Source organism: Mesoplodon bidens, assembly GCF_964165515.1.
Source record: "Mesoplodon bidens genome assembly, chromosome: X".
In the NCBI taxonomy this organism is placed as follows: domain Eukaryota; kingdom Metazoa; phylum Chordata; class Mammalia; order Artiodactyla; family Ziphiidae; genus Mesoplodon; species Mesoplodon bidens.
This window is the reverse complement of record NC_138163.1, coordinates 141,181,641-141,209,164: the sequence shown is the minus strand read 5'-3', so window position 1 is coordinate 141,209,164 and position 27,524 is coordinate 141,181,641. Positions and strand designations below refer to the sequence as shown.

Genomic DNA, 27,524 nt, shown 5'->3' with positions numbered 1-27,524 from the left:
AGACTCTCACCACCCCGCACTGTGGACTGAAGGACACAGACGCTGTCTGGGACGTTTCAAAGGGGACCTCTTGTCGGAACGCTCTGGTGGGTCCTTTTCCCCATCCCCAGTGTCACACAGGAGCACTGCACCCCTGCGGCAGAAAGAGGCCAGAATGGGGCCAAAGGGAATAACCCTGTGGCACGGATGAGTGGGGACACTTGGCAAACACTGGAGACAACAGCCAGACAAGCACAGAGGCTGGGAAACCGTCCCCTTCCACTGGAAGCCAGGGGGCCGCTGGGGGCTGAGGAGACCTCGGGTCTCAGAACGGACCCTTCCTGAGACTGTCGGGCTGCATCAGAAGCACCTCGACCTCTTTCAGGTTGCCTGGCAGGGGACAGAAAACCAGCACTGTCATATTAAGTAAGTCAGACAGAGAAAGACAAATATCATTTGATATCACTTACATGTGGAATCTCCAAAAATGATACAAATGAACTCTGTTTGTGTACAAGACAGAAACAGAGTCACAGATGTAGAAAAAAGGCTTACGGTTACCAAAGGGGAAAGGGACGGGGAAGGGATAAATTAGGAGTACGGGATTAACAGGTACAAACTACTGTACATAGAATAGATAAACAAGGACCTACTGTATAGCACAAGGAACTATATTCAGTATCTTGTTATAACAAGATGGAAAATAAATGGAAGTAGATTCTTTTAACTAATCTTTTATTAAAAAGAAATAGATTCTTTTCTATAATGGAAAAGAATCTTGAACAGAATATACATATAACTGCATCACTTTGCTGTATACTAGAAAGTAACACAACATTGTAAATTAACTATACTTCAATTTTTAAAAATGGTTAAGGAAGGGCTTTCCTGGTGGCGCAGTGGTTGAGAGTCCGCCTGCCGATGCAGGGGACACGGGTTTGTGCCCAGGTCCGGGAAGATCCCACATGCTGCGGAGCGGCTGGGCCCGTGAGCCATGGCCGCTGAGCCTGTGCATCCGGAGCCTGTGCTCCGCAACGGGAGAGGCCACAACAGTGAGAGGCCCGCGTACCGCCAAAAAAAAAAAAAAAAAAAGGTTAAGGAAAAAAAACAAAAAACGAAAACCAGCACTGACTGCAGAAGAGTCTTCCCCTGGTTGTTACTCAGGTCCTGATGCTTCCACCAATGGTTCAGAAGCTGCAGGGATTTCAGGGAGACTTCTAGAGGCTCAGTAAGTCCTGCAGACATCTTGCAGCACTCCGATAATAAGTACGTGCCCATAGTGTCCAGGGGGCGGGCAGAGGGGTCCGTGCCCTTTTCGTGCTGAGCGAGATCAGCCACACTTTCATCGCATACGAGATCTGCATTTTGGAGACAGCGTGATGAGGTGCGGTCCTGCCCTAGCGTCTTCCAGCCGGCCTGGCCCGGCTCTCTCACCTGGATGCGATTTCTGAGATAGCTCTGAGCCCACCTGTGACGGGATGCTGAAAACACCTGCGGCATCTGTCCCTCGAGGCCGATGGCTCTCCATCCACAGTGCTGTCTCTGTGGACAGATGCCCTGAGACTCTGGGCTTTTGCCTCATCTGTCTCCCCAGTTGTCACGGGGAGTCTCCTTCTTGTTCCAAGGCAAGTGGGCCCCGATGGCTTTTAAGCCTGCAAAGCCCCCTGTTCCCCATGGAGCATGAAATCCAGCAAAAAGCCCAGACAGATATCCCAGGCTGCTGGGCGATGGGTGACATCCACGCCTTTCCGCGCTGATCGCTGACGAGGTTTCGCAGGCTGTCCTCTCTTAAGATTTTTTCTGTCGTTTCTTGAGCTTAAATTGTACCGGTTCCCAAAGTGTGAGGTGTGGAACCCTGAGGGGGCGGGTTCCCCGAGATCAGGCCATCCGCGTGGGAAGAACTCCTTTGTCTTTGTTAAAACTACGTTGAAGTTTGCACAGATGGTGGAGAAGCGACCATCTGTGGGGGAGGCGCGGGGGTGTGGTGAGACCTGCTGGGGCTGTAGCTGGTGTAGTGGAGAGGTGATCCCCGCTGGGACGCCTCCCGCCCACCCCCCAGGGGATATTTTCAGAGCAGGAAGCCCCGTTGCTGAGGAACGTCCATTCCTTCGGTCGATCCGTGTTCCCTGGACCCTTGGTCCCGCAGGACATGACAACGTGCTGGATGGGCAAGGTCCAGCAGGTGGGAGAATTCCCGAGACACCGCCTGGTTCCTCGGGCCCCTGGTGCTTACGCGATCCTCTGGCCCCAGCCAGTGGCTGCATCCTGCCTGAGGACGGCATCTGGCCCACTCCTCTCTCCCTGTCTACAACCCGCCGTGCCTCACAGGGTTCAGCTGGCGACGCGTCCACTCCTGCGGGCACGCACTCACACGTGCATGCATTCATTCCATTCGTCCGCTCCGCAGGCACTCACACATTCATTAATTCACTCGCTCACGCATTCATTCATAAATGGATTCCCTCGTTGATCTACTCCCTTCATTCATTCACTCATAGTTCTCACTCCCTGACGCACGTACTGAGCAGCCGAGGTGCCCGTCACTCCGCCACTCACGCATGTATTTTCGGCTCCTCTCTCCCGCGTCCACGCGCCGTGCGCGCTTGCAGGCCCCTTTCCTTCTGTCACTGAGCGTTCGTGCAGTGAGATCACGTTTCCAGCGTGGCCTCTGCCCGGGCAGCGCGCCGGCCTTGGGCCCGGCCCGGGAGGCCACTGCAAACGTTTACTTTGGGGCTGGCCGGTTAAAGGTGAGATGTCCGAGCGGAGACGCCGCAGACTCCTGGATTGGGCGGGGAGGGGTCGGGGGACCGGGGCGGGGCGAGGGTGCCCGGTGGCCGCTGCCCCCTCCCGGCTCTCCTTCCGGGGCGTCAGGGGCCGGGCGCGAGGCGGTGGACCAGCGCTCCGGGCGGCAGAGCTGGGGGCAGGGCCGGGCTTTCGTTGCGCCGCCCAGCCGGCCGGGCAGAGGCGCTGGGGCGCCGGAGACGCGTGGTGGGCGCAGGGCAGGGGCGCCGGCCCGGGCAGAGGCTGCCGCAGCGCCGCAGGTGCCGGGGCGCAGGGGCCGGGCGGCGCGGAGGCGGCCTGGGCGCGGCGGGGACTTGGCGCTGAAGCTGCCCAAGCGCGGGGGAGGAACGGGGCGGGGCACAGGGGTGCGGAAGGCCGGGAGGCAGGGGAGGCGCCAGCGCCAGGCGGAAGCTTCGGGGGCGCAGAGGAGGTGCTGGGCCTGGGGAGGGGCGCGGAGGCGGCCTGGGTGTTCGCGGGGCCTGGGGACGGAGGGGGGCGCGCGGGCTGCCCGATCGCTGAGGAAGGGCGCGGGTGGGGGGCGCAGTGGTGGTCGCGGGGCGAAGAGTATCCTGCGGGGCGAGGGACGCCGGGCCAGCCTGGGACACAGGCTGCCCGGGGCGCGGCGAGGCCACTGGGGACACCCGGGTGGGCAGGGGCCGGGGGACGAATTGGGGGAGGCAGAGGCAGCCCCGGAGCGCGGAGGGAACGTTTGGAGACGGGGCGGGGAGGGGCTGACCCGGGGGAGGCGCTGTAGGGCGGTGCTGCAGCCCCGGGGGTCTGTCTGGAATGCCGAGCTGTCTCCGCAGGCCTGGAGCTCCGCGCGGGTCGCCCAGAGACGACGCCTCCGCCAGGCGCGGCTAGAGGCCGCCCCCGCGCCCAGGCGCACTTGGCCGCCCGGTGCCCACTGCGCGCTGGGCCTCAGACCATGCCGGGTGAGTCGGGAAGACCCCTCGTGCTCAGCCTCCCTGCTCTGCTGGCGCGGCTCAGATTGGCCCGCGCTGGGGGCACCCCCAGTTGTGCGCGCGCAAGGTCGCCCCCAACCCCTCAGCTCCCACGGTGCGCCTGCCCAGTGTCCCCCGGGGCTGGAGAGCTTGGTGTCCCTGGGGCAGGTGGAGATGGGGGTCTCAGCAACTGGGAGACGGGCGCTGAGATTTGGTAATTTTCCTTCTGTAAAAAAGGAGCCCTTGGAGATTAAATGGGCTGGTTTGTTGGCCAGCGTGGAAACGCGTGGGCGTCTCACGGACGCGGAGACCCGTGGGAGTTCATGTCCCTGTGGCTCTGGGAAGACAGAGCCTGTGGTTCCCCTCTCCCAGCCTCGCCCCTCGAGGTCAGGCTGGAGGCGGAACTGGGTCTTCCGATAAAGACCCAGGGTTAATCCCGAAGCCGGGCAGCAGACCGACCGTGGCCAGATGCTGGGACTTCGGCGAGCCCTGGCCCCCCAGGGCTGCAGTTCGGTCCTGTCTGCCTTCTCTTGGGTCTGGGGGGGGGGGCACATCCGATTTGGACAGTAGACTTCCAAAGCTTAGAAACGTGATGGTGGAGGAGTTTCCTGAGGATCCAGTGGTTGGGACTCCGTGCTTCCAATGCAGGGGGCACGGGTTCCTTACCTGGTGGGAGAACCAAGATCCCACATGCTGCGACATGGCCAAAAAAAAAAAAAAAAAAAAAAACCTCCCCAGAAATGTGATGATGAAACATCATCTCCACCCATGCGAAAGATGCCCGTCCTGTTTTTATCATGAAGACAGCCCGTGCTTGCACCAGTACGGGCCTGAACATGCAGGAGCGCATTTATTCAGAGGAGCGATTTGGTATTTCAGCGAGCTGTTTCCATGCTTCTGTTCCTCCTCTGTGCTTTAGAGAGGAGAAATGTTGGGGCAGAAAAGGCAGATTTCCTGCCGTGTGCTCTCAGAGTCTTCGCCGAGAAGCAGCCAAGTCTGTGTTCCAGGCGGCGGTTTGGAGCTCTGCAGAGTGAACAACGCATTTTCTGCCAACCCGCTGGGGTCCATATAATGGTAGCATTCAGGAGGGACGTTCGGACACTTCGGCCACGGAATGTGCTAGAAAGAGCCCATCTGGGTATTCAGCATTTTGCCGGGAACAAAAAACACCTTTGAGTAAAAGAGGAGAGAGGCAGAGGAGGAAGCCGGGATGTTATTTCGGGGCAGGGTCCGGGGGTTGGTTGTAAGGTGGGTGGAAGAGAAGTAAACATTTCTCCCAGGCCCGTTATAACACTGTCAGCCACCGCCGTCTTCAGGATGAACTCGATTTTGCGACATTTTTTTTCCCCCCAACCTGGGGCTGGAGGACAGCCACCCGTTCTATTTCTGTTTTCCCACCCTGCACGCATGCCAAAAGTCCCCTCCCCAGCGCCCTGCCTGGTGGAAACTCAGCCTTTCAATGCAGGAGGCTTGGATAATTGTGGTGTGTTGTTTTGATGCCATGCCCAAACCTGACAGCTGGGAGTTTCTTAAAGGTAGGGTGGTGTTGGAATCTGCAGACTTGTCCATGAAGTTCTCAGCCTTTGTCACATTAACATCCACTGGTCTGCCTTTGCACTTGAGATGGAGATTTTATCCAGGCAAGATTTTGCACCGTCATGCCCCGGCCCCTGGGGGCCGGCCTTGGGAGTCATGTGTCTTTGACCTAGAACGTGAGGCTGAGTCTTGGGGTCGCTGGAGAAAGGGGGTCTTCTCTCCACTGGGGCTGTCTTGTCATCCTGTTAATAGAAGCCATAATCCTTCCCCCTAGCAAAGGGAGAGTCCAGTAGTTCCATAAAACCCTCTCTGCAGACCCAGCCCTGTCTGTCTTCCTCCCCTGTTCTGGACAGTTGCCTGTCACTGCTGCCTCTTCCCACTGTAGCCCACCTGCCCCATGCCTCAGCCCTCTGGGTCCCCAGAGACCTCCCAGATGATGTGGCTCTGTCTATAGATAGAGATAGGTGATAGATCTAGATAGATAGATAGGTGGATGATAAACAGTTGGATACACAGATGTTAGATAATGATAGATGGATAGAAAAATGGCTGGATGGGTGGATAGCTAGACATATCTTTTGGGCTGCAGACTTGAGTTCTGAGGTTTGCTGTCTTTAATACTCAGCCCACAGTGGAAATGCCAGGAATTCTCATTCCCTCTTAATCCAGGATAATGTGTAGACAGGAGCTCGTTGGAACAGGCATGCTTGGGCGTTTACCCCAATGGAATGTCAAGGTTAAGATGCCAGCTCCAGGAAAACCAGAGCCAGAAGCTTGGTCCTGGTGTTCTGTTTGGCGTGACCGTGTCTTTGGGCCGTGCTCTGGGGAGGGCACAGTGGCTGGAGGGGAAGACCGTCTGGTCTTTGAGAACTGAGCTCTGTGTGTTCCAGCCGTGGGCTGTTGAATTTTAATTTCTGTCGACAGCAGGGGAGCCAAGGCCTGGATTTCTTGATCCCATTGTTTTTATCCTGGCAACCAGCTCCTGGGGGCCCCAGACTCACATTGTTTCAAAGTCCCTGTAAAAGTCAACTTCACGAGTTCACACTTAGATTCAAAACTGCCATAAATCGGATTGGCCATCCGAGTTTCTTCCTCTGCTGTGGAGACATTAGGAAACTGAGAGCCTTTTGGTTAATGAGACAATATATTTTCCCTTCTCCCATCTCCTTGGCCTCATATATCCTTGAGTTGAAGTCTTTCCAACAAGTGGGTTGTGTGGAATTTAATTAATGGCTTTGGCCGTTCCTTCTGAGCCCAGTTCTTTTGAGCTGGGCAGGAGTCCTCATGGTAACTCAGACAATCCAAACTTTGTTTCCACCTTTTGCTTTGTGTTCGCCCAAGACCCAAATATTTTGGGTGAGTTTTTGAGACTTGAATGCAGAATCAAATAAGGGGTCTGAGCTATGCCCATTGGCCGTGTTGCAGCACCAGGAAGGTTTTTTTAAATTGAAGTATAGACGATTAACAATGTTGTGTTGGTTTCAGGTATACAGCAAAGTGATTCAGTTATACGTATATATCTATATTATTTAGACTCGTTTCCCTTATAGGTTATTACAAGATAATGAATATGGTTCCCTGTGCAATACAAGTAGGACCTCATGTTTATTTTATATACAGTAGTTCGTATCTGTTAATCTGAACCAGGGAATTTTAATCATGCTCTACTTGGCTTTGTCTCACTCATGTTTAGGGTTTCCTCTTTTCCTGTGTGTGTGTGTGTGTGTGTGGTTTTTCTCTTTTTCTTTTTTTTGTTTTGAAGAAGAATTTTTTTTGCTTTATTTTGAAACAAAAGGATGCATGTGAAATGTCCTTGATGCGTATTTTAGAACAGCGAACAGTTATTCAGTTAGAGTCGGGAAGCTTGAGAGAGTTGGAGGTGACCGTCAGCCCTGCCGTCCCCTGAGACCCGTCGAAAACATAACCCTGTTGTTTTTGTCCACGTCCACAGTGTCTGACCAGGCGTTTGTCACGCTGGCTACCAATGATGTCTACTGCCAGGGGGCCCTGGTGCTGGGGCAATCATTGCGGGACCACAGGGCCACCAGGAGGTTGGTGGTGCTGGTCACCCCTCAGGTGTCCACCCTGCTCAGGTAAGACTCAGACACACACCTGGTCCTCCTGAAGAAGCAGGTCCTCTGCGCTGGAGCAGGTCCCAGCCATGGAAATTGGTGATGACGTGGTATTTTCTTAGAGAGAGAGTTACTTTGAATACTGTGCAATGTGAAAGTACAAATGTAGAGTAGAAGTGGAAAAGCTACTAAAGAATAGAAAAGATAGACCCAGAAGCTCCAACATCTGTCTAAGACTGGGAGTTTCAGGAAGGACAGAAGTGGAGAGAAGGGATTCAAGGAAATATTTCAGCTCTGAGGGAGGATTTTAGATTGTGGGTGTTCCCTGAGCGTTGAGCAGAATGAAGGAAGGAAACCCAAGTGTTGATACAGAAGGTACCATTTCAGAGCACGAAGAATGGAGAAAAAGGACTAAATGCATTTCGGGTCTCAGCCTGGTTCAGAGAGCTGATGCCTCAAAGCTCTTAGACTAACTAATTTTGAAATGAAATTTCTGTATTCAGCTAAATGCAATTTGAAAGCAAAATCAAGATGTTTCATATATGCAGAAGGTCAACAGAAGGTCCCTCAAGGACCTTTGAGAAAAAATTACTTGAGGATATACTCAAGCACAATGAAATGTGAATCCAAGAAAGAAGAAATAGAATATAAGAAGTAGGTTTTGAATATATAAAGTAAAAATGGATGGAGATCTTCTGTTGGTTTCTATCTACCCAGCCTTTCCTTCTCACTGCCCATGCACTTTGGAAAGAGAAAGTACCTTCCTAAGAGATGACCCGAATCAGTCTATGTTAAGATGGTTTAATATGTCTTGCTTTTCACGTTTGCCTAAGTTTTAAGCATGAATGAAACGTGGGCAAAGCCACGAGACCCACATGGGGAAAGTAAAACCTGGTATGAAGACTGCAGCAGCAGGGCACAGCATGTCTCATGTTGGATGGTGGGCCGTTCTCCTAGGATTTGGCATGTCTTTTCCAGGGTGATCCTCTCGAGGGTGTTTGATGAGGTCATCGAGGTGAACCTGATAGACAGTGTAGACTACATCCACCTGGCCTTTCTGAAGAGACCTGAGCTCAGAGTCACCCTCACCAAGCTTCACTGTTGGACACTCACCCATTATAGCAAGTGCGTCTTCCTGGATGCAGATACCCTGGTGAGTACAAGGGAGGGTAAGGACCAGACCCTCCACTTGTTGAGGAGCCCCCGACAAAGACCATGCCTCCCCCTCCTTAAGCAAGCTGCTAGCTTGTGCTGGTGGATCCCCACCAGGTAACCTCCATCACTATCACCAACATCAGTTAGTCAATCAGCATCAGATAGAACACACCTACTGCAGTAGACCCTGCTGAGTACACTGGGATACTTGAAGGCATGTTCCTTCCCTAGGAGGGGCTTGTAATCACATTATTTCATCTACACAAAGTAAACTATTAGAGAAATATTCTTCCTTGATCGTACCGTGAATTACAGAGTCCTGAAGGGACTGGTACACCTGGCTTCTTAAGCTGTGGCATCCCCCATTGTCATTTGGGGTAGTTACCTTTGGTGTAGGAGCCCAGGATGGGCACTTTCATAAACAGCCATTGGGAAGTTGAAATGTTAAATGAGGTTGGAGTGTCAGAGATACATTCGAGGTTGTCTTGGTTGTGCAAAAGCAGCTCTGTAGGAAAACGGGTGCAGAGGAAGATAACAAGTGCATAATCAGAGTAATTTCTTTCCCAAACAGCACAATTCAGAAAGCCAGTAGGTGTTGGAGAGAACTACTGTTGGTGGTCAAGCTCTCGAAGACAGTGGATTATATGATATTGACTTGCAAACTTCTATGTTTATGGATTTCCAGTCTTGTAGGTCACATTTGCTAGATGAAAGAGAATAGATACAATTAAGAGCATTCCATGGAGGATCTTAAGAGCCTCGAGATGATAATTGCATTTCAGTGACAGTGTTACTTCAAACCCTTGAAATAAACCAGGGAGCAATCTTACACACACACTCTTCTCTTTTGAATATAAATCTAAAAGAAGAGAGTCAGGGGCTTCCCTGGTGGCACAGTGGTTGAGAGTCCGCCTGCCGATGCAGGGGACGCGGGTTCGTGCCCCAGTCCTGGAAGATCCCACATGCTGCGGAGCGGTTGGGCCTGTGGACCATGGCCGCTGAGCCTGCATGTCTGGAGCCTGTGCTCCACAAGGGGAGAGGCCACAACAGTGAGAGACCTGCGTACCGCAAAAAAATAAATAAATAAAAGATAAAAGAAGAGAGTCAGTCAAGAAATTGGGTATAAGTTTCCCATCACTGAATGTTGTCTGGCCCATTGTGAAGTTCCTGTTGCATTTCTCACTTGTGCCCCAGAGGTTAAGAGAAGTGTCGCTGTTACTGAGTCCAAGCTTGTACTGCTCCCCACACGAGACAGGCCAGTAAATCGAGAGACGAGGTGTTGAAGCAAGGAATAATGGCTTTATTCGGAAAGCCAGCAGACCGGGAAGATGATGGACTCGTGTCCCAAAGACCCATCTTCCCTGAGTTAGAATTCAAGCTTCTTTTATACTAAAAGGGGAGGGGCTAAAGTCCTGCTTCTGGTCAGAATTTCTTCCTTCTTGCAGCCATTCACAGGTGGGCCTGATGAGGAGGTTTTCCTGTGAGCGAAACAGAGGTATTTTAGCTTAACACTCATTGCACTGGAGGCAGGGTTCCCGGAGATGGGCCATTATCTCTTGTTTAAGCTTATGGGCAACATCCCTTTGGTGATTAACTTGCAGCAAAAGCAGTAGAATGCAAAGGTTAAAGTAAGAGAAGCAGGTCCAATATGGAGTCAGATTGGTTCTTCCCTATGAGATCGTACGGGTCCCCCATGCTCTGTTGCTGCAGGTGCTGTCCAATATCGATGAGCTGTTCAATAGGAGAGAGTTTTCTGCGGCCCCGGATCCCGGATGGCCGGATTGCTTCAATAGCGGGGTATTTGTCTTCCAACCTTCCCTAGAGACGCATGGCCTCTTGCTGAAGCATGCCACCGACCATGGCAGCTTTGACGGTAGGTGAAGGGTAGCTGGACATTTGTGGAAGAGAATGGGTCCTGAACCCATCCCTCTGCTCCACCGGCACCTAGTCCCCACCACCCTGTATCTGTGAGCAGCAAGTTAAAGATGGGGATTGAAGAACAAGTCCAGGAAGAGGTGAAGATGTAAGTAAGTAAATACACGGTAGAGAGAACCGCTGAAAATATCTTCGATGGGTAGAAGGAAGAACTCCCCAGTCCTGATCACATAGGATGGGTAGACACAACGTTTCTTTAAAGGGCCTGATAGGGGACTTCCCTGGTGGTCCAGTGGTTAGGACTCCGCACTTCCACTTCAGGGGGCACGGGTTCCATCCCTGGTTGGGGAACTACGATCCCGCGAACCTCACGGCGCAGCCAAAATAAAATAAAAAAGGACCAGGTAATTAATGTTTTCAGCATCGTGGGGCATATCATCTCTGTGACAGATATTAGTTGTGGCACGCAGGATCTTTGGTTGAGGTGTGGGCTCTTCTTTGTGACACGCGGGCTTCTCTCTAGTTGTGGCGTTTGGATTTTTTTTTCCTCTAATTGTGGTGTGCAGGGTTCAGAGCACATGAGCTCTGTAGTTTGCAGCACACAGGCTCTCTCGTTGAGGTGTGTGAGCTCAGTATTTGTAGTGTGTGGGCTTAGTTGCCCCATGGCATGTGGGATCTTGGTTCCTGGACAGGGATTATACTTGCATCCCCTGCATTGGAAGGCGGATTCTTTACCACTGGACCACCCGGGAAGTCCCGAGACTATGCACTTTTTAAATGAATGGTGTGGGTTATCAGCCACTTTTGAGACAACGACCATGTTTTAGTGGGTTGAGAGAGGAAACGTAATTTATGCACTGGGGTACCAGTGTTTTTCCATTATGTCTTCAAACATGTCTTGCATTCTCTTGGTGCACTGTACCATGCTTTATTAACTTCTTTGGCTGTTTGTTAACTCTCTAGGGGCAGACCAAGGCTTGTTGAACAGTTTCTTCAGTAGCTGGTCCACAGCAGACATCCAGAAACACTTGCCGTTCATTTATAACTTGAGTAGCAACACGGCATACACCTACAGCCCTGCTTTCAAACAGTAAGTTTCATGCCAAGCCCAATTCTTCTATACCTGGTCAACCATCCTCTCTCAGAATCTAATATCAGCTTTTGGCACTTTGAAGGAAAAAAAAAAAAAAAGATCATCCTTCTGCTTGCTTATTTATTGCTTTACATGGTAGGTAATCAAGGCAGCTAGACTTAATGAGAGTGGTTCCCAAAGTGTTGCCCAGGGAACCCCAGGGGTTCCCCGCCCCTCTTTCAACGGTCTTTGAAATCAAAGTGACTTTAAAAAAATTAATTCTAAGATGTCATTTTCATCTTTTCACTCTTGTTTTCTCATAATTGGACAGTGGGATTTTACAGAAACTCCATGACATGATGTGATAAAAAGCATTGTACTGAATGCAGGTGCAGATATGAAAAACCAACCGTCTCCTCGTAAAATAGTCAATGTTGCTCTTTTTACAAATTTTTAAAAATATAGTTATATAGAGAGTTATATTTTATGAAAAGATACAAAAGATGTGACATTTTACGCATTTTTAAAAATATAGTTATATATAGTTATAGTTTATGAAGAGATATGAAAGATGTCACTTTTTGTACGTTTAAAAAATATAGCTATAGTTATAATTATATTTTTATGAACAAATACAAAAGATGTCACTTTTTACACACTTAAAAGATATATAGTAATATATAGTTATAGTTATACTTTATGAAAAAATATAAAAGTTACATTAACATATAATGGGCCCATGGTTTTTTACTGAGTTGGTACATGGGTTTTCTAATTTCTCGGTTTTAACTTCTGTTGCGGTGAATATGGACAGATGGAATCCATGTGAACAAACATCTTTTGTTCCTCTGTGATTTGTAAGAATGTCAAGAGGTCCTAGAACCAAAACGTGTGAGATCCACTGCTCTAGGGGACATTGTTATAAGTGAAAATGGAAAATCTGAGAAGATTTTGAGCATGCTTTTTTAATAGGGGCCGCACCGCCGCCAAGGAGGCAGACACTGGTTTGTGGGGCGTGAAGCCATCATATCCTTTTTAATGTAAAAAGCACGGCTGTACCTACAGAACGTAGATATACAGGGCAAATATGATATTAACATTTCATAGGAAAGCAATTAAGAAAAAAATGTTTAAAAAGTTTTGAGGTTGGTGGGAGTGGTGATAATGAAAAAAAAAAGGTCGAGAGGGGAAAATTCACCATCTTGTACAAGAAGCCAGTTTTCTGGTCTGCAGCTTGCATTATCTACTATAAAATCTACTTTTTAAAGTTTTTATCGTTTTCAGGATAAGATGATTTCGGCTACGGTACTGCCCATCTTTCTAAAAGACTCCTGATTTCTTCTTCCCGTTTTGGGGAACATCCCAAGTGGGTGATGATGATGTTTCTTGGTCTGTAGAAAATGAAAGGCTGCAAACGTGGATTGATGAAGCAGTTATTTTTACTGCAAGTCTAGGTGGTCCTTAATGACAGGATCGTCCATAACTCGTTGAGATGCATCTTTACGTCCCGCTGTCTGTGATGAGTCCTGTGGTTGTCCCAGGCTCTCTTTGTGTGGTCACTTCCAAGAGGAAGGCAGGATGCTTTGTGTTTCCTCCTCAGGTTCGGCTCGAGTGCGAAGGTGGTCCACTTTTTGGGGTCCACAAAGCCGTGGAACTACAAGTACAATCCCCAGACGGGCTCCGTCTTGGAGGAGGGCTCCGGGTCTGTCAGCCAGCATCAGATGTCCTTCCTTAACCTGTGGTGGGGGATTTACCACCGCAGCATTCTGCCTCTTTATGAAAATATCCGTCCCGAGGACGAACAGACATCTCCAGGACACACAGTAAGCACACAATTCCCTTGACATCCAAGAGTTCAGACCGGGGATAAACTCTCCGTGATCCACACCTGTGGGTTTTCTTCACATACGTGTTCCTCCCTCTTTTTTTGGAGTCTCTTCTCATTTTTTTTTATAAGTGGTTTTATTCTTTTTTTATATTAATTTATTTTTGACTGCGTTGGGTCTTCGTTGCTACACGCGGGCTTTCTCTAGTTGCGGCGAGCGGGGGCTACTCTTCGCTGTGGTGCACAGGCTTCTCATTGCGGTGGTTTCTCTTGTTGCGGAGCACGGTCTCTAGGTGTGCGGGCTTCAGCAGTTGTGGCTCGCGGGCTCTAGAGCACAGGCTCAGTAGTTGTGGCACACGGGCTTAGTTGCTTCGCGGCATGTGGGCTCTTCCCGGACCAGGGCTCGAACCCGTGTTCACTGCATTGGCAGGTGGATTCTTAACCACTGTGCCACCAGGGAAGCCCCATTTGATTTTTTATAACTGTAACCCTACATGCTCTCCATAGTAGAGTTTCTGCAGTGAATTTTTTTGTTTGTTTTTTGGCTGCGACTGGTCTTAGTTGCGGCCTGTAAGATCTTTTAGTTGTGGCACTCGGAATTCTTAGTTGTGGCACTCGGACTTCTTAGTTGTGGCATGCATGCAGGATCTAGTTCCCCGACCAGGGATCGACGCTGGGTCCCCTTCATTGCGAGCGCGGAATCTTACCCACTGGACCACCAGGGAAGTCCCTCTGCAGTGGGCTTAACAGGGAGACACGTGCCTTGCCAAAGACCTTTTAAAATAAGGTCCCAGGAAATTTTATTTCCTGGTCAGTTTTTGACTAGTGCATGTATTGGTACAACAGAGTCCAGCGTCTGTAGATGCTTGTGTTGGGATCTTGAAACGAATTCATATTTTAGCGTTTTTACTATGGTTTCTGTTTTGTGCAGCTGGGTGCTGCTTTTCAAGAGAACTAAAGCTTTCTCTGACCCTGGGACACGAGTGAGGAGGGTTTTATTCAGATTCTTGATAGGAAGTTGCTGTTTTTTCCTGCAAAGCAGTATGCTAGGTACTGGGTTGGCTATGAAGGAAAATAAGACCAAGTCAGGTGGTTCTAAGCAGTAAAACGTAGAGAGCAGTGTAGGGACCCTGTGCCTTGGGATCCTTCTCACCTGGAGCAGTAATGTGAACGCGGATGTCGGCACTGGGGACCACTGGCCACACAGGGGAGGGGAAGGGCAACAGGAGATTGGGAAAGATGTCAGGAGGACCTTGCTAAGTGTGAATACCTTTTCTGCAGGCTCACCTCGGGGGCGCTGGGGTGCCTTGTTCAAGTTCAGCGCCCACTGCTGAGGGGTCGTGTGCAAATGCTGTGCCCCGCTCCGGGGAGCCCTGTACCAATTGGGCGGAGGGGCCCCGCCAGCCTTGGCCTGAGAGCACCACGGTGGTGGTGGAGGAGACCCCCGCTTCGCCTGACGCATGCCCCGTGGAAGATGTAAGTACGTGCTCATCTCACCGGTGTGATGGGGACACAGACGCTGGTTCCCCCGCGAGATGAAGCAGAGAGGATGCTCCCCGGGCTCCCGGGGAGGGGCTGGGGGGATGGGAGGAACCTGTCTTCAGTTTGCTCTATGGTATTAGGGCCTCCTGAGCTTCTTTAGAGAAAATGGCAAAATTGCACGTCCCGGTAAAGCCCCTGAGAGCCACGTCCTAATCCCTGGAACCTGGAAATGCTGCCTTATATGGAAATGGAATTTTGCAGGCGGGATTGAGTTAAGGACCTTGACATGGGGACGTGGTCCTGGATTATCCGGGGGGCACACAGTGTCGTCACAAGGGTTCTCGTAAGAGGGAGGCGAAAGGAAGCTTGATGAGCTGGGATAGAAGCAGGAGCGAGACGGGGAGAGCAATGGGAAGATGCTGAGCTTCTGGCTTGGAAGACGTACAGGAGCCAGGGGACACAGGTGCCTCTACGAGCTGGAAAAGGCGAAGAAATGGGGCACTGGCTAGAACCTCCAGAAGGAGCTCAGCCTTGCTGAGGACACCTGCCCAGTGAGACCCAGCGTGGACTTCTGACCTCCAGAACTGCTAACATCATCAGTCTGCATTGTTTTTGTTTTGGTTTGGTTTTTACACTTCTTGAAGGTTGATTCTTTGCCAGGTGCAGTCCTAAGCACTGTACGGTACACTGTTCCTGTTAAAAACCACAAGAGGACTATTCTTGTGTCCATTTTTTAAGACTAATTTTTTTTTAGAGTGTAGTTGCTTTACAATGTTGTGTGAGTTTCTGCTGTACAGCTAAGTGAATCAACTGTATGTATACATATATCCCCTCTTTTTTGGATTCCCTTTCATTTAGGTCACCACCGAGCATTGAGTAGAGTTCCCTGTGCTCTACAGTAAGTTCTCATTAGTGATCTATTTTATATATAGTAGTATATGTATGTCCATCCCAATCTCCCAATTCATCCCACCCCACCTTCCCCCCCCCACCCACGCCGGTAACCATAGGTTTGTTCTCTACATCTGTGTCTCTCTTTCTGCTTTGCAAATAAGTTCATCTGTATCATTTTTCTAGATTCCACATAGAAGTGATATTATACGATATTTGATTTTCTTTTTCTGACTTACTTCACTCTGTATGACCGTCTCTAGGTCCATCCATGTCTCTGCAAATGGCACTATTTCGTTCTTTTTTATGGCTGAGTAATATTCCATTGTATATATGTACCACATCTTCTTTACCCATTCCTCTGTTGATGGATATTTAGGTTGCTTCCATTTCCTGGCTACTGTAAACAGTGCTGCAGTGAACAGAGGGGTGCATGTGTCTTTTCTAACTGTGGTCCTCTCCGGGTTTATGCCCAGGAGTGGGCTTGCTGGGTCATACGTTAGCTCTACTGTTAGTTTTTTGAGGAACCTCCATCCTGTTCTCCACAGTGGCTGCACCCGTTGACATTCCTACCAACAGTGCAGGAGGGTTCCCTTTTCTCCACACCCTCTCCAGCATTTATTGTTTGTACATTTTTTGATGGTGGCATTGTTTTAAGCCACCTAGTTTGTGGTCCTCTGTCACGGCAGCCACAGAAAACTAATAGCGCGAAGAACAGATGTTCAGTCTCCTCCAGATATGAGCGGCGTCCCCAGATTTTCAGGTTGAAAGGGCAGTGCTTTTATTCTCCTCCAAGCCACCTGCCTTTGCGTCCTGAGAGGTTGCAGTTAAACCCCCAGCTTGAAGAGGACTTGGATCGATTCATGTGGACCCATCTGGTCACTTCTAGTGAGGCTGGATCCTCAGAAATTCTACCCACAGAGACGAAAAATAAAAGCGCACTTTATTTGCAAAACAATAAGGCTAAATCAGGCTGCTGTTTATCCATCCCTGATTTCTGGGAAATAGGTGGGATGAGTGTCTGGCGATGACAGAGTTCCCATTTTAAATCCTCACATTCAAAGCCATTTTAAGTCCCTTCATGTCTCACAATTAACATGAGTTAATGGCTGGGGATGGATTTGGGGACTGGATGGAAGGGAAGGTGTCCTTTTATGGGTATTTGGAATAGCTTTGGGAGAGCTGTTTCTTGATGATTATAAACAGTTGATGGATACATTTTAGCAAACGTTTCTGTGGAAGGCACCCTACACTCTACTATAATGTGGAATCAATTATGTCCAGGCAACTTCCATGCATTAATAATTTTTGAGTTGCAATTTCATAGCCATCCAAACCATTTGAAAAAGCTCTAGGTTTGGACTCTGGAAGTGGTCGAAAGTGAGCTTTTCCTAGTTTTTTTATTCCTTCTCCTGTACCCGGAGGTCCCCATTGCTTGGCTCTGGCCCCAGGAAGTGCCTTCTGTGAGTTAAATAAAGAGCATCTGCTGCTTCCAGGAATGTGAACAGTCTGTCGATTAAGCTCTTACATTACGTGGAGAAGTGGCTCCCTGTTCTGCCAGGAGGAACCGTGCCTGTGACGGGACTTTTTAAAACAGAAGCAGAGTTGATTTACAGTATTGTGTTAGTCTCAGGTGTCCAGCAAAGTGCGTCAGTTATTTTTTTCAGATTGTATTCCATTATCAGTTATTACAAGATATTGAATCTAATGCCCTGTGCTATACAGGAGGTCCTTTGTGCCCGGATTTTTGAGAAGAGTCCGCATTCCCATTAGATGTTTGACACTTAGCCGCTGTGGAGTATCTCTCAGAAAACTCGTTCCAACTGTGATGGTTAATTTTAGGGGTCAAGTTAACCAGAGAAAGGGCTACCCAGATGGGTGGTGAAACACATTATTTCAGGGTGTGTTTCTGGAAGAGATTAGCATTTAAGAAAGTCTCTATTGATGGACTATCTTATGATGAGCATGTGTCTCTAAAAATGAGAAGATCATGGCCCTTCTATAAGGAAGGGGTACTTTTTGGCAGTGTGTGTGTGTATATTTCATTATTTTACACTCCCAGGCCATCTTTGTAATTAATTATGCAGCATTGCTGCCACCTACCGGCCATCCATTGAATGATTCACTCTGGGTTCTTTATTTTGGGGATTTGGAACCAGTCCAAAAAACCAAAACGGTTATTTTCATAAATTCCTGTAACTGCGGAAGAGCTGGGTGTCTGGATCTGGGATCCTTATTCCAAAAAGCAGCCTTTGTATGTATAACCATGGCAGTGTCGAGGAGTAGGTCTCCGTTTTCAAAAGTTGAATATCTCGGGCTTCCCTGGTGGCGCAGTGGTTGAGAGTCCGCCTGCCGATGCAGGGGACACCGGTTCATGCCCCGGTCCAGGAGAATCCCACATGCCGCGGAGCGGCTGGGCCGGTGAGCCAGTGCCGCTGAGCCTGAGCGTCTGGAGTCTGTGCTCCGCAACGGGAGAGGCCACAACAGTGAGAGGCCCGTGTACCGCAAAAAAAAAAAAAAAAAAAAAAAAAAAAAGTTGAATATCTCATTTATTTCCCATATAAAGGCATGTGTTAGATAAATATTTTTGCAGTTTGTTATCTTCTCAGCCAAGTGTCCTGTCCTATAGCCTCCTGGGTTGGGAAATGCAGTTAGTGGAAAGATTAGGGATGCTTTTCCTTGTTTTTTTGAAGTTATTGGTTGTTTTTGCTCTGGTTAATTTCTAAATGGTATCCTTGGATGAACAGAAGTACCTAGTTTAGACCAATTTGTTAATGTTTCCTATATGAGTAGTGGGTTTTGTTTACCTTTTAGGAAATCTGTCTCTAAATCAGGGTCATAAAGCTAATCACCTCTGACGTCTTACGGATTTTTTATTCTTTTTACTTTTTACATTAAAGTATATAATTGATCTGGAATTGATGGTTTTTTTTTAATGGGTGTTAGGATTCAAACTAGAAAATTCCACTCCCCAACCCTGATTGGATAAGGAAATTATTTATTTATATGGTATTTATTATTTGTGCAATTATCTCATTCATCATTTTTTTCTCCCTAAAGGTTGTTTTGGTGTTTTGTACACCAGGGAGACTTAGGATGCATTAATGATGTGGATTGAATAGGGCTCGTAGAGGGCTTGGTGGTCAGAGAGGTGTGAATTCAAATCCCCCCTCTCTCACTTGCTACGTCTGGCATGTTTAACAAGTATCTCTGTCTGAAAGTTCAACTTTTCCTCAGTAAGAGAAGGGATCAGACTCTCTACATCATAGGGTTGTTGTGAGATTAAAAGGAATAATGCATAAAAAGTTTATGAGTATAATTTAGGAACCAGTGTTGAACACCTAATAAAAAGGAGCTGTTATTATCCTGGCCTTTCATGTTTTGGATAAAGTTATCATTTTATTTTCTACTGTAATTATTAGAACTTAATTTTATTTTTGGCTTTCACGTACATAATCAAGATCAGGAAGAATGAGCCCATATTTTTTGTTTTTATTTATTTTTTAAAATATTTTATTGAATTATAGTTGATTTCCAGCATTGTGTTAATTTCTGCTGTACAGCCAAGTGATTGTTATACATGTATCTATTCTTTTTCGTATTCTTTTCCATTATGGTTTATCACAAGATATTGAATATAGTTCCCTGTGCTCTACAGTAGGACCTTGTCATTTATCCATCCTATATATAATAGTTTGCATCTGCTAATCTGAAACTCCTGATCAATCCCTCCCCCTCAACCTTGGCAACCACGAGTCTGTTCTCTGTGAGCCTGTTTCTGTTTTATAGATAAGTTCATTAGTGTCATATTGTAGATTCCACATATAAGTGATATCATGCGATAATTTTTCTTTCTCTGTCTGACTTACTTCACTTAGTATGATCATCTCTAGGTCCATCCATGTTGCTGCAAATGGCATGATTTTGTTCTTTTTTATGAGCCCGTATTTTAATTTGCACTTTCAAGTTGACAAGATAGAAAAAGCAAAATTAAAAAAGAGCAACTTTATGAATACAGTGTTAGCTTCTACATTAAAAAATTTGTTACTGAATTTCACCAAAAATGTACTTTTGTGCACTTTTTACTGCCAACTTACTTCAGTTTCCTAATGTCCTCCTTTACCTCTGCCTCAGGACATTTGCACGTGCGTGCTGTCCTGCTTTTCTCACCATTGTCTCTTTCTCACCGCATCTCATGCTCATCTTTCAAACTTTGTTCCAGATGTTACTCCTTCAGGAGTCCTTACCCCTCCTGACGAGGTCGATCTGACTTTGATAAACCTGCCCTTGATTCTCTGTCATTTTCCTTTGCAGAATTTTACAGGATTGTCATCTTATAGTTGTTATTTGTGGAACATTCATCTCTCTCCTTAGACAGTAAGCTGCATGAGGGTGGCCTGCTCTTTGGTCTTCCTACTTTACTCTCTGTGAATATCCTTTGGACGCATACATAGGTGCCTCAGTTAATACAGGGATGACCTGCCCTTTCTCCACAATGGGAAAGCTGGTACCAGAGATTTGGGAGCTGGGAGTATGAGTTGCCAGCCTCCATGTCAGGTCAGCTCACTCAAAATCTTCTGGGGCAGTGGCTGGAGAATCTGCCTTCCCAGGATGGAGACTTGTTTAGCTCTGTCTGACCGCCACAGTCGGGGTCAGCCCAGCCCACAACACGATTCCTGCCATGTGTTTGCCGTGAGGACGGACAGGTGTGTCCACATTCTCTTCTCTGTGGCCGACACTCATTAGTTACATTGCTGGAGCCTTTGGACTTGAATGGGCTCCAGCCTGGGGGCACGGCCTTGGCCCCCGACCCTGAATTCATCAGGGTGGGCTAGCTACTGTAATAAATAGCCCCCCAAATACATACAAGTGTAATTCTGATGCGTGTCACACTCAGCTGAGGTGGTAAAGATGTGCTGTGGTCCATGCAGTCTTCCGGGGATCCAGGATTCCTCCCCTTGGCCTGCTCCATCACCATCTAAGGAAGCCCTTGTCCACGGTGGCTCCTTAAGAAAGGATTAGGCTCCCATGAGGAAGCCATCCATCGCCTGTAATGCATTAAGTCGTGTCCTGTGCATCTGGGATGATCTTTGCTACGTACCAGTCTGGGGAGAGCCAAGAAAATAGTTGCTCAAATGGTTTTCCGTAGGGTTTCGTTTTCCTGTGGAAATCCGGCTGAAATTGGAAGAGGTTGTCTGCAGAGGGACATTGCTCTTCACCTGACCTGTGGGGACAGAGGGTAGGAAACGTGTCCCCCACCTCAGCACCCAGTCTGGGGGGGACTCACGTCACATCTCCTCAACACCGTGGGTGAGAATTCATCACGTGGTCCTTCTTAGATGCAAGGAGCCCAAGACAAAACAGCAGGCACAGGCATGGGCGAGCTCCTCTGAGCCATATTTGCCATATTTGGAGGCAGAAAAGCATCAATTTGGTGTTTGTAGTTATTTGCACGAAGGGTTGTCCTAACTTGGCGTTTGCTCTTTTTTTTTAGATGATAGGTTGGCCGGAAAGGGAGACTTCCGCTGGAGTGATGTGTGACCCGTTGTCACCACCCTCCGCCCAATGCGCAGACTTCACAGAGACCCAGATCAGCTCGGTATAACTCACTTCTGTTTCTTTCTTTTTCTTTTTTTTTTTTTTTTCTGTACCGCACAGCATATGGGATCCTAGTTCCCCGACTAGGGATTGAATCCGCGGCCCCTGCCTTGGAAGTTCAGGGTCTTAACCACTGGACCTCCAGGGAATTCCCTACTTCTGCTTCTTAAACATGGCCGTGTCTCTGGATGCCTGTCCATCGACCACCCAAGGAGATGCCCCATGGGCTTCTTTGCCATCCCGTGACCTTCCTAAATGGTTTTTCCATTGTGTTGTGATGAGTCTCCTTATTTTCCAGGTGGATAGGAGACCTGGGTTGTCTATTCAGATTTTTTTTTCCCTCCTCCATCACTGAGTTTTGTGTTGGTCCTTTGGTCATTCTCTTATATCTTTCTTTAGGAAGACTCAAAAAAGAAAAAGATGCAACATCAAAATGGCCTATATGTCTTCCTTAATTTTAGTTAAGTTTTCGGGACAACTGTGCACCCGTGTTTCACATCACTATTCAAGGATTATGGCTTTCCCTTTTTTTTCCCTCCTAAATTTACCCGCATGAATCTGGGCTTTTGTTCCCAAGCATCCTCAGAAGATTAAACCCAGACAGACTCTTAATCTCGCTGACAGACCGTCTTAGTCAAATGCTTCCATAGACATTTGGTCTAAACTAATTGTATCCCTCTCTGAAAAGTTTTTTTGTTGTTGTTTTAAAATTTTTACTGGAGTACAGTTGATGTACAATGTTGTGTTAGTTTCAGGGGTACAGCAAAGTGAATCAGTTATACGTACACATATATCCACTCTTTTTTAGATTCTTTTCCCATATAGGTCCTTACAGAGTATTGAGTAGAGTTCCCTGTGCTATATGGTAGGTCCTTATTAGTTATCTAGTTTATATATAACAGTGTGTATGTGCCAATCCCAGTCTCCTAATTTGAAAAGTTAACCTTTACATCACATGACAAATGTCAGCATCTCATCTTGTGCAAGAAAAAGCTGGGGAAAAGTTCAGAGTGGCAAAGCACACTAAATGGCTTATTTATTTAGCACAACCCATTTGTTTGGTCTTATTTTCCCATAAAAAAGAGTTCTCTGTCATTTTGGTTAAGACTGCGGTCCTGTGAAGCCCCCTGCAGACTAACGATGGAACGGTTATGTTTCTAGCAGCCCGTGGAGAGCGCGGAAGGTGGCCCATCTGAGGAAGCCTTGGAGCCAGGCCGGGAGCCCCCTGTGGATGTCACCAGGGACCCCAGTCTCCAGGATGCTTTGGAGGTGGTGTCCTCATTGTTTGCCTTGTCCAGCTCTCCTGATGGATGCTGTGCGCTAACTCAGGGGCCGGCTGTGTACACGCACTGGCGTTACCCCCATTTCAAGCCTCGCTTGTGGAGAGAAGAGTCCGCTTGCTTTTCCTACTGCCTGAGACCCATTTGTCTTCTCTCTGGCGTTTGCCCGCAGTGGTCGGTCCACCCTCTTTCCTGTCCTCCGCTCTGATAATCACGCCCGTTCTCTCTTCAAAAGCTGTTCTGCAAAAGTTAATTGAAGTTATGGCGCTGTGCTGTGTTTTCCTGCAAAGTGAGCTTGGAAGTTCATGCACATTGTCTAAAAAGACGAGCATAAAAGCTGGGAAATTTGGTGGTGGGGGGGGGAACCTTTCAATCCAAATCAAGCATGCGTTGATTTCTTCTTGAAGAAGGAAATGAAAGATGCTTTCTTCCTGACTCTTCCTCTTACAGATGTTCTGGTCTTAAACTTCAGGCTCTGCGATGATGCTTTTAATGAAGGCTCATTTCTCTCTAACCATGATCTAGTAACACCTTTTGGTCTTTTAGAGCAAATACAGCTCTAGAGCTGAGTGTTGGGTGTAGGATGAAAATTCGTATTGATTTTTTGTATTGTGTTTTTGTCTGTTGAGGCTGCTGTAACAAAAACACCATCGTCTGGGTGGCTTATGAATAATAAGAAATGTATTTCTAGCAGTTCTGGAGGCTAGACCTTGGTGTCTGGTGAGAGCCCGCTTCCTGGCTCACAGAAGGTGTCTTGTTGCTGGTTCCTCACATGAAGGAAGGGGTGAGGGAGCTCTCTGGGGTCTCTCTTTTTTTGAATTTATTTTTTAATTGAAGTATAGTTGATTTACAATGTCGTGTTAATTTCAGGTGTACAGCAAAGTGATTATATATATATATTTTTTTTCTCTTTTATTAAGGTTCTTTTCCATTATAGGTTATTATAAGATAGTGAGTAGAGTTCCCTGTGCTCTACAGTAGGTCCTTGTTGTTTATCTGTTTTATATATAATAGTATGTATTTGTTAATCCTAAACTCCTAATTTATCTCTCCTCTGGAGTCTCTTTTATAAGGGCACTAATCCCATCAAGGGGGCTCCACCCCATGACCTCATCACCTCCCAAAGACCCCTCCTCCTCACACCATCCCTTTGGGGGTTAGGATTTAATATATGAGTTTGAGGGGGGACACACATATGCAGTTTACAGGAGCATATATTTGGAATATGGTCTAGGATATACTCGATATTGTAGTTTGCTGGGTGCTTTGACCAGAATTTACCCTTGGAGAAAATGGGAACACTTTTTCTCCCTCTTACTTTGTCCGCCTAGCAGCTGCCAGCCTCAGTATTGTCAACGTATGTCTGGCGCTGTTGGTGAAGCTTTCTTCTGAAACTCTACTTTTTTTTTTACATGGAAGTATAGTTGATTTACAGTGTTGTATTGCGTGTGGAATGGGAGTCCCTTCACCAGTTCAGCCTATGCGTAATGATTCTGAGGCTCCCGGAACTGGACGTAGAGTTATCGGTGGGTAGCGTGCTATGGGTGGGAGGGATGTGGGTCAGACCTCCCTCTCACAGCTCAGCCGTGCGGGAGGTTTGGGACTGTGGGTGAGTCCACGTCCTTCTCTGAACACCCACGAGATGGAGACAAGGGTGCCCACCTTGTAGAGCTGGCGGGGGATTAGACCAGAGGGTGGTCTGGAGGAAACCCTGGTTAGTGCCTGGCTCATAAAGATAAAAACTCTGATCCCCCCACCGGGGCTGCAGCCCAACAGCTCCCAGTGAGGGTACCAAGAGCATCCCCGCCTTCTGGGGAGATGCACACACCTGGGAGGGCATCCCGGTGAGGCTGGAATTGTGAGCACCCAAGAAACAGGGGCTCAGTTTCCCGTTTATCTGCTCTACTGGGGCGCTTTGATGTTCTGCTAGACGCGGGAGGACCCTCAGTTGGTATCTGGTGTCGTTCCGTGTTTCATAAAATCAAGGGAGTATGTTGTTTTCTCAGATGCTCACCTCCTCTTGTTACCAAGGAAGATGCGAGCGCCATGCTGCTTTCTGCCGAGAACTAGAGCGGGGACGGGGCCCCTGTGTCCCATTCTTTCCAGAAAGTTTTCATTCCCGGGAACTCACGGAGCCCCAGTCCAAGCGCTCTTAGCAGGGAAATGTGCTGAGTTATCCTGGAAAAGATCTTGTTTTCACTCTTGCAGTTTCTTTTACCAACACGTTGGCAATGTTTCAATGAAATGTGCAGGGATGAGTGTAGAAAGCAGAACCTTATATGGAAAAACTCTTTGAAAGCATCGTGGCAGATAAACAGTGGAGAAAGTGCTGCATGCCTAGTAGATAGAAACTGTAGCATAACTGTCTGGTGTCCAGTACAGTCCTCCCCCCACCCCACCCCTTTTGCTGATCTATTTGAGTGCCAACCAAAAGTCGTGTGTGTGTGTGTGTGTGTGTGTGTGTACACGTTTGCATATTTATAATTTTCCTCATACGTATCCTTTAAGAATATGGAAACCCTGCCATGGCAAGAAAAAAAAACCGATTTACATTAGTCTTGAAACGGTCTTGCCAGGGTGTCCAAAATGTCATACACTTTATTTACACATTATGAACCTTTTCTTCGTTTCTTGCGTAGTTTGGTTACACACAGGGATACAGAACTTTTTTTTAAACTTTTTATTTTGGAGATTAGTTGATGAACAATGTTGTGATACTTTCAGGTATACAGCACACTGATTCAGTTATACATAGATAGGTATCTATTCTTTTTTCAAATTCTCTTCCCATTTAGCTTGTGACGTAATATTGAGCAGAGTTCCCTGTGCTCTACAGTAGGTCCTTGTTGGTTATCCATTTTAATTACAGCAGATACAGAACCTTTTTTTGGGTGGGTGGAAAGATTAAGATGATCATATAAGTGTGTGTGAAAGGGTTTTGTGGCTAGACATTGAAACAAGTCTTAGGAACAAGTGGACACAAGTACAATGATAAAGTATAAAATTTCAAACCAGTCAGGCCAACACAGCATCTTCTTGTAAGAAGGTTATATTAAATTCAGCGTGTGGTTTGTTCAAAAGCAAAGTGGGAACTGTCGGCATCATCTCCCTGAGACGTGGTGAGGCCTGTCTGTGGAACCGATTGCTCAGCCAGGTGGATGCCCGGGCCGGCTTTCACTCTCTGCCAACGGTTTTTCTAACACCATCTCCTGTGGGCTTGTCTTCCCTAGGTGGACCTGGCCATCTCCGTCTCTGAGATTTCCATCGAAGAAAAGGTCAAGGCACTGAGTCCCGAGGAGGGACGGAGGAAGTGGGAGGAGGGATGCATCGATTACCTGGGGAAGGATGCGTTTGTCCGGATTCAGGAGAAGCTGGACCGCTTCCTGCAGTGATGGTGCCATTGCGTTGGGTGGTCCTATTCCATGAACATCTCGAGTCCTTTCCAAGGGAAAGAGTCTTCAACGATGTGCCTCTCTTTATGGTTGACTAGCTTGAGTGCCTCATGTCAGTCACGTGGTCCATTCAAAACCCAGCTCAAAGGCCCGTGTGACCCCAGCTACCCATGCCTCCTGGGGGTTCCCCAGGAGGTTGCATCTCCTTTACACCTGGTCAGCAAAAGGGAACAGGAATAACCTTCTGGTCAACCCTGGGTCTCTGGTCTTGCTCAAAGGATCTCAGGATTCTATCCTGGGCAAGGTGCTGCCGTGTCCATCCTACGTAGGGTTAGATGTCATTGCAGAGCTTCTGTCCCAGGGCTCGTAACACGAGGAGAGGTATTGAGTGCCCTGGGAACCTTTACTGGGTGCCCTGGGACTCTGCAGAATGAAAAGTCCTTTCCGTGACGACGAAGCAAACGTTCGGATGTCTTGAGTGTGACTCCAGTGTGGACTTTTCCAAGCAAAGCTAAGAAACACCACAGCTGTGGTTCCTCTTCGGCAAAAATACCCAAGAGGACTTCCACGTGCCTTGACAGATGCCCCATGGAGATGTGTCAGAGATGTTTGGAAGGAAGGTTCCAGCTGGCTTGGGAGAGGGGACCGCTTCCAAACTGGTTGACCTACTGGTGTAGAAGAACCAAGGGTTTACACTGAGGGGTGTCTGGTGGCCATGCGCTCACAGTAACTGGGTTTGGTTGAGGCTGTTTGTTTCGAGGCAAACCCGTCTGCGGTCCAGGACACCGGGCTGCCCTTTGCTGGGTCACACTACCTCACTTCACAGTATGGAGTTACTGTGCTCTCCAAGCCATGTCAACTCGGTTCTTTCGGGACAGTTCTCCGTTTGATGACACTAGACACTTTATTCCATGAGAAAGCCTCACCTCCAGAAGCATCTGGAAATGAATGCCATATGTTGGAGCTTCTTCCAGGGTCATTGTTGGTTGCCACCATAGGATAATTAAAGCTGGATGTCAGTCGCTATGCTGAAGAGAAGGAAATGCAGTTTTTAAATGTTTGAATGGTTTAGCACACGTGTGCAGTGGAAAATCATGAGTTCATTAGACACAGGTTTGGAAGAAGCTTGAGAGGGCTGTGTTCAAATCCATCTGAGATCTGGCTGGACTTCTGGGGTTCGTTGTGGCATTCACTTGTGTGAGGTGTGAGCTACGGAGGGGTTGTTTCTTTTTATCTATGGGTGAATGATCGGTAGTCTTGGTTGGTTTCACACAGATGATGCTTCAGGGGCTACTTGGAAATAGCCATAGGGACATAGTCCTTGGTGGGTTGCATGGGGTGATCACCAACCATTAGAGTTATCCCGTAACTTTGTGTTGGGGAAAGAACGTCTGTGCTCTGAGCCATAGTGTTGGACTAGAAGAAACGGACACCTGAGTCTGGCATACGTGAGAGGAGGATTCCAGAAAATGAACATCTGAGTCCGGTCTAGCTTCTCTGGAGAAGAGAATTCTCCAGTGCCTATGGTCGATTGCTCATTGCCTTAAAGTGTACGCTTAAAATGGACTTCTGTGGTGCCTTCTAGGGTCTGTCCTCACGTTTGGACAAAGGCTAGCACACCGCAATTAAAATTTTAAGACAGCAA

General features: G+C 47.9%; 1 protein-coding gene across 6 annotated transcripts; it reads left to right on the top strand.

The window, feature by feature from the left end:
• Positions 1–2,503: 2,503 nt before the first annotated feature.
• LOC308608406 (glycogenin-2-like) lies at positions 2,504–27,524 on the top strand. Of its 6 annotated transcripts, none has more exons than XM_081221428.1 (12): positions 2,504–2,726; positions 3,567–3,692; positions 4,621–4,839; positions 7,189–7,330; positions 8,288–8,462; positions 10,175–10,337; positions 11,303–11,429; positions 13,012–13,234; positions 14,518–14,712; positions 21,104–21,208; positions 22,369–22,476; positions 25,718–27,524. In XM_081221428.1, exons 2-12 carry the CDS (start codon positions 3,686–3,688, stop codon positions 25,877–25,879), a joined length of 1,626 nt encoding a protein of 541 aa, XP_081077554.1. In that variant the 5' UTR covers positions 2,504–2,726; positions 3,567–3,685; the 3' UTR covers positions 25,880–27,524. The 6 variants fall into 6 exon arrangements, with proteins under 6 accessions (XP_081077554.1, XP_081077551.1, XP_081077549.1 ...); XM_081221425.1 differs by lacking the exon at positions 2,504–2,726 and adding an exon at positions 2,735–3,020; XM_081221423.1 differs by lacking the exon at positions 2,504–2,726 and adding an exon at positions 3,136–3,190.

Bases quoted from the DNA above. Each gene is read 5' to 3' on its own strand.
- LOC308608406 (XM_081221428.1), top strand. The intron at 8,463-10,174 runs GTGAGTACAAGG...CTGTTGCTGCAG, and splicing joins TCCTGGATGCAGATACCCTG to GTGCTGTCCAATATCGATGA. The intron at 22,477-25,717 runs GTGGTGTCCTCA...TGTCTTCCCTAG, and splicing joins GTCTCCAGGATGCTTTGGAG to GTGGACCTGGCCATCTCCGT.